This window comes from Notothenia coriiceps, unplaced genomic scaffold (assembly GCF_000735185.1).
Source record: "Notothenia coriiceps isolate Sejong01 unplaced genomic scaffold, NC01 NC01_scaffold00012901, whole genome shotgun sequence".
Classification (NCBI taxonomy): Eukaryota; Metazoa; Chordata; class Actinopteri; order Perciformes; family Nototheniidae; genus Notothenia; species Notothenia coriiceps.
This window is the reverse complement of record NW_011345602.1, coordinates 99804-106813: the sequence shown is the minus strand read 5'-3', so window position 1 is coordinate 106813 and position 7010 is coordinate 99804. Positions and strand designations below refer to the sequence as shown.

General features: G+C 38.8%; 1 protein-coding gene across 1 annotated transcript; it reads left to right on the top strand.

The window, feature by feature from the left end:
• The first annotated feature begins 2625 nt into the window (after positions 1-2625).
• Positions 2626-6494, top strand: aldh7a1 (aldehyde dehydrogenase 7 family, member A1). Its single transcript, XM_010773733.1, has 2 exons — positions 2626-2779; positions 4273-6494. The coding sequence occupies exons 1-2, from the start codon at positions 2632-2634 to the stop codon at positions 5904-5906; spliced, it is 1782 nt and encodes a 593-aa protein (XP_010772035.1). The 5' UTR covers positions 2626-2631; the 3' UTR covers positions 5907-6494.
• Positions 6495-7010: the final 516 nt, after the last annotated feature.

The window sequence follows — 7010 nt, the reverse complement described above, 5'->3', positions numbered from 1 at the left end:
TTTAATCTAAAAAGCGAACTATTCAGTCAGACAGCAATTTATTGTAAAAGTAAAGCATTTACAATTTCAAGCACTTTATCTCAAATCCAAGCACTATTCAAAATTCAAGCACTTTTCAAGTCATGAAAAAACCTCGTAAAAATTCAAGCATTTTCAAGGATTTCAAGCACCCGTACGAACCCTGTACATATCAGTTTTTTCGTAACGTCCCTAATAAGTACAACATATTATATTTGAAAACAGGAAAGTGTAAGGATGGTGATGATAGGTTGGGGTTAAGCATTATATCACGCAAAGTATACAATATAACTGAATGTTATACCATACCATGACCAGTACATCCAATCGGGGGTATTTTCACAGGGCCAATATTACAGAGATAAATGCCATCTTTAACATTTCTCTTATCCAACTGATATTTATATAATCAACATTCTACCTAAATTATAGATAAATCAAAACCTAAGCAAGCATCCAGAAAGATCTGAACTGAATTCATGCCGTCTGTCTCCAGGGTGACAGCCCTCATTTCTTGACATTGACAGACCCCAGGAGGGAAGATAAGGATGCTCAGAGAAAGACAAATGCACATAGTTAATCAGGTCATCGGAGTGATCCACTTACCTTGGGACAGTCTTCTCCTGCATAGCCAGCTCTTACAGTGTATGAGCCAATGTCGAACACCAGAGCTCCCACCTCATCTGCAAAGAATCACAAAAAATGTGAATTAAACTCTAAAAATATATATATATATAGACCTGAGAGGTTAGTACGTATAGTTTACCTCCTCATCAAATACTATACATACTTTGTATGCACATTGATAATCTGTGCTCGATCCACATGTTGGTTATTAATGCCTCGTCAATTAAATCTAAATGTGCAAAAATCTGAATCAAAATAGTTATTAAGATGAAATACAGAAAGTAAATTAATTACTTTAACTAAACAATTGTAAAATAACACCATTTATTGACCCTGATGCAGAGGCTATTGTTTGTTAAACTAACTCCTCTGATACGATAAATGGCAAGCTCTATGTACAATAAACATCGTTTTACCTTGTGAAATGTGGTGTGAAAATGCAAATCACAAGTGGAATTGTTATATATCAGGTTAGTATGTTGTACTTACTAACATTTTACTTTTATGTCTTCTCAACTTTCACAAATTCGCTACACAGGCTGTTTTTCTGGATTTGTCAGATCTATTAAATAATAATAAATAATAATAATAATAATAATACATGTTATTTATATAGTGCTTTTCCTGGTGCTTAAAGCAAAATAAAGTGTTTTAGTATATTGTAGTAAAGCTGCCTTTAGATAAGATAGATATATACGCTATTGATCCCAATTTGGGAAATTATTTTGTTACAAAAGCAGCAGTGTGTTCAGAAATTAAAATACAAATACTTAAAAAGTGGCATAGAGAGTTAACAATACAAAATATAGATTGCACGAGGTTCCCGTTGCTGAATGTAACTTTAATTGTATGGCATGGTTATCATTACAATCAACATAGGGCCAGACAATAATTCAATAAGATAATTGATTGTCTTTCAATATAATTGTTTAATGCAGAAAACAGTCCAAAGCATTTTAAACTTTTAAACTCCATTACACCAGAATACAAACAATACCATAAAACAGGGTCCTCTCTGAAAAGCAATGGTGGATAATAATTTGTAACGGTCAACTTGCAACCCATATGTTGATTAAATTAAATTGTGGGTCGGGTTTTCCAAGGTGCAATATTTTCTGTATTCCCTGAGCTTTATTATTCATCCCTGCATGCATACTTATATGGGAATTACTCTGCATTTGTGTGAATGCATGTTAATATGTTCAGTGTAAATCTGCACATTTACGTATAATCAGTCTAATATTGTATACTATTCTTAATATTTGCTGTATATTTACTTCTAAACATCTATAAAACTTTGTAAATGTAGAGATCTGATCTGCAATGATGCTAGTGAAGCTTATTTGAATTTGAAAGGCATATTAAAGTACCAAAAACAACTGATCCATCTAATAAAGAAGTTATTAAGTTCTGCAAAATACATCTGAAGTGTTATCTTCGATTACATAATGTCAACAGAGAGGTTAAGATGTAGAGACCTTATCCCGAAAAACGGTTATTTCAAGCATAATGGAAACATGTATCTCCAACTCCAAGAAAGCTTTAACAACGTTACACAAACGGAACTGAATGTGAGATCGGGACACACACTTTCATTCATTTCCTTGCTAGCTAGCTGGCTAGCTAAGCGGCACCGGAGTTACAGGGTTGTTGCATAAACACACCTAAAATCAAGCCACAACACTACGCACTTAACATTGTAAATGCACATATTCTTAAAAACAGTTAAAGATGTTCGCAAGAATGTTGCTTCGGTCTACCGCGGAGCTAAACGTTAGCACAGATAGCATAGCAAGCTAACTTTAAAGCTGGCTAAAGCGTGTATAACGGTTTCGTTTTATTTTAATCATTAGAGCCCACTCACCGCCTCCATACACTCCGCCACTCATGGTTTGGATTATCTCAACGGCAACAATCTTAATATAAGTTATTAAAGCAGAAACACAACCGCTAAACGGTTAATCACAACAAAGGGAGTATGTTAGCATGGATCAATCTAACAAAGCAGGCGCCACACGTCGGACCAATCAGGACGCAGCACAGCGTGGGTACTTCCGCTTCAGCTGTGACGGAAACATCCTGCAAGTACTTCCATGCTCTGAAGTGGACGTGGCCCTGCGTTCTTTATATCAACGTGAGTGATAAACTGATACATAAGAAGCACTAACTTACTTTTAACCATTACAAAGTTATGTGCATGAAGTGTAAGAGCATGTTTTATAATGCTGAGGTGATGTTAGTGAGTGTTTACTGCAGGACCTTGGATCACGGTCGTTTAGACTAAACAAGATTGACGCTGATCTCGGCAACCATGTCACTTCAAGCTGCAAAAGTAGCAACACTACTACTTATTTGCAATATCTGAAATGCTAACTTCGCATTATTATTTTTAGTGTGTACATTCAGTGATATTGTAATTTCTTACTGTTTGGTTTTTATGTTCTTAGTTCCATATTTAAAGTCCAATTTTGCACAGCCTCGTGGTTGTCCAAAGTTGGGTTAATGCGCAAGCGCACAGGTTGTAAAATGTTGAGTAACTTGTTTGCTAGATATTTTAAGTCTATGAAGATGTGTGAGTTTATAATTGATAGACTATCCAACTCCACAAGCATGAGTAATATCTAGTCACAGTTCTGATGCATATTGATTAACGGTTGGCTTGTGTTATGTTCACTTCCTGCTATGTTGTATACAGGCACATATTTTATATGAGAATAAAATGCATTTTCAGTATTGATCTATTGTATAGTGAAAAAAAGCAATGGAGGCCAAGGTGACCTCTCAAAATTGCCTTTTTAGTGTCAGCAACAGTGCAAAACACGCAGAGATTTGTTTTCATTACATTGACAACTATCAAAAGCAGAACATGTATTTACATTTTAAACCTTTGAAACCAGTGGATATTTGGTACAGTAAAATTGGGAAACGTGATATCAATTAACACATTTGTTGTAGATTAATCTTAAATCAATATGGTTCATTTTGATTAATCGACTTGTCTTTTCGGAACGAATAAGAATATCTTTAACAATTCTGTTATGTAAATGATACCTAGGAATCAATATAACTAAAAGTTCCTATTTTTATACCAGCAGTCTCTGGTCAACACCTGTTGACTGTCGTCATTCCCTGAAGGACATTAACTGTGTCCTGCAGATGACTATGACGCAGTTCAAGCTATTTTTTGAAGTAGTTCATTCATTTTGAAATTGAACGTTAACTTTTGAGTTCGAAAACAGCAGATACGGATTTGAATGGTCCCGTAATTGATTAATCAATTGACGTACAAATGCTAAGATATTACTTTGATAATCATGTAATTGATTTTTTAATCTATGAAACAGATATTCTATGATTCAGGATTTGCAAATGTGAGAATTTGTATAGTTTTCCTTTTTTTATTTTAAACTGAATAATATATAATTTTTCGAAATGTTATTGACTAAACCATTGCTCAATATATCTCAAATACTTAATCAACAGAATAATAACTATGAAGGTTCCAGCTCTAAACATAACAAGCTCATCTGAAAGCTTTTCTTAGTCAACAATGTCAACAATCCTTTATACATGATGTTCCATTTTTTTAAACTTGTAAAATAACTTTTTAACTTGGTTTACTTCCAGCACCCATGCAGCGCTGCCTCACCCTGACCTTTGCCCGTCACAGCCGGCTCCTATTGAGAAACAAATTTGCATCTGCCCACTGCCAGCAGTCAGCAGCCATGTCAGGTCTCCTCATCAACCAGCCCAAATACTCCTGGCTGAAAGAACTGGGCCTGTCTGAGGACAACCCTGGCGTTTACAATGGGAGCTGGGGAGGCAGCGGCGAGGTCATCACTTCATACTGTCCTGCCAACAATGAGCCAATCGCCAGAGTGACCCAGGCGACCATGGCAGAATATGAAGAAACTGTCCAGAAGACGAAGGAGGCTTGGAAGATATGGGCAGATATTCCAGCTCCCAAAAGAGGGGAGATAGTGAGGCAGATTGGAGATGCACTTAGAAAGAAGATTAACGTCCTTGGGAGCCTGGTGTCTCTAGAAATGGGCAAAATCTATGTTGAGGGAGTGGGAGAAGTTCAGGAATACGTTGATGTCTGTGATTATGCTGTTGGTCTGTCGAGAATGATTGGTGGGCCAATGCTGCCATCAGAGAGACCAGGGCATGCCCTGATCGAACAGTGGAACCCAGTTGGTCTCGTCGGTATCATCACTGCCTTCAACTTCCCAGTGGCTGTCTACGGCTGGAACAACGCCATCGCTCTGACCTGTGGCAACGTCTGCCTCTGGAAAGGAGCTCCAACCACACCCCTTACAAGTGTTGCAGTTTCTAAGATCGTGGCCGAGGTGCTGGAGCGGAACAACCTGCCTGGTGCTATCTGCTCCATGACCTGCGGAGGTGCTGATATCGGCTCAGCCATGGCGAAGGATGAGCGGGTGGATCTGGTGTCGTTCACCGGAAGCACTAACGTTGGCAAGATGGTGGCCATGACGGTGCAGGATAGGTTCGGTCGTAAGCTTCTGGAACTCGGTGGTAACAATGCTATCATCGTGTTTGAGGATGCTGACCTGAATCTTGTGGTGCCCGCCTCCGTCTTTGCAGCTGTGGGAACCGCGGGCCAGCGCTGCACCACCACCAGGAGGCTGATGCTGCACGAGAGCGTCCACGACACAGTGGTTGAGAGGGTCGCCAAGGCCTACAAACAAGTCAGAATTGGAGACCCCTGGGATCCCACCACCCTTTACGGGCCTCTGCACACCAAACAAGCTGTGGATCAGTATCTGGCAGCTATTGAGCAGGCCAAGCAGCAGGGTGGCACCGTCGTCTATGGCGGAAAGGTGATGGACCGCCCTGGAAACTACGTAGAGCCCACCATCATCACAGGGCTTGCGCATGACGCTCCCATTGTCCACACTGAAACCTTTGTCCCCATACTGTACGTCCTCAAGTTCAAGACAGAGGAGGAGGCGTTCGCCTGGAACAACGAGGTGCAGCAGGGCCTGTCCAGCAGCATCTTCACCAAAGATATGGGTAGAGTTTTCCGTTGGCTGGGGCCCAAAGGATCCGACTGCGGCATCGTGAATGTCAATATTCCTACAAGTGGAGCCGAGATCGGAGGAGCCTTTGGTGGAGAGAAACACACGGGAGGCGGAAGAGAGTCTGGCAGTGACTCCTGGAAGCAGTACATGAGGCGTTCAACCTGCACGATAAACTACAGCAAGGATCTTCCTCTGGCCCAGGGAATCAAGTTTGAGTAAAGCCTTCGAGTGATTTGTTTGAGCTTTCAATGATCCCAAAAAGACAACACTAAGTGTTTTAGAGGCAGAGTGTTACCCAAGAGATGCTAGACAGTTATCATTGCATTTCTGCATTCTGAAAATTCCGTTAGAGTTTTACAAAATGTCTAATCATTTGGGATCGGTTTCATTTTTGTCGTTTATCAGATCTTTCTATTGTTGTAGCATCAGATATTAATCCTTGTATGAAAAAAGTTCATGGTTAAAGGTCAAATACTGTTCCCCCACTTGTTGGTGTGCACTTTTCTACTAGCACTTACAAAGTTTAAGTGCTAGATGTCTGTAACATATACTATATATACGGTGTAAAAAAAGAATAAATGATACCTTTTATTTTGGAAGAACAACTGGCGTGAACTCATTCATGTATAGATGAAATCATTGGAGTGCTAATAGCATTTTGGCATTGATAAATGAAATTTTGTCATTAACATTTCAAATTTAAAAGAGGTAGCTATTAAAACACTCAATTAAATGCTTTTGTCTACATCTAAAGCACACTATAACAGAATATGCTTTCCAGAAAATAAAAAAAATACTTCATGTCGACATTTGGAGTGTGCTGACGTTTTTTTTAATCAACTTTCATAAAGGGGATTTGAAGAAGAACCAGGAGTCCCTTACACCTGGACCAGTACGACATCAGAACATAGAATTGCAGCTCTCTAATCTTTATTGTTTTTCCCCTGGGTCAATCAAGTATCAAAAGCCTTTGAAAAAGATGTAGCTATAACAAGTTTCTCAAACACCCATTACAATACATTTCCAATTACGATCCTCTGTAATGAGTTGCATCTTAAAATAAAAAACAATGAAAGACATTATGTATTTGGTATGATTATATCCTGATTTGACATAGTAGCATGCACAATAGAATGAAACACTGAGGGCACTAAATTGAATAAAGCCATTGGTCAGTTTTCTTATTTGCACCTGCGATTTAACCACCATGACATCACAGATGTTGAATTGTCTTCAATGAAAAACTATTTCAGATTTCCATTCTGGGGATAGGATCTCAGTATCTTCTATTGTAAAGTATATCACTATAGTATTAAAGACCAA

Excerpts from the sequence above, each read along its gene's own strand:
- aldh7a1 (XM_010773733.1), top strand. The coding sequence starts at position 2,632 with ATGGATCAATCTAACAAAGCAGGCGCCACACGTCGGACCAATCAGGAC. Across the intron at positions 2,780-4,272 it reads CCTGCGTTCTTTATATCAAC|CACCCATGCAGCGCTGCCTC; the intron begins GTGAGTGATAAA and ends GTTTACTTCCAG.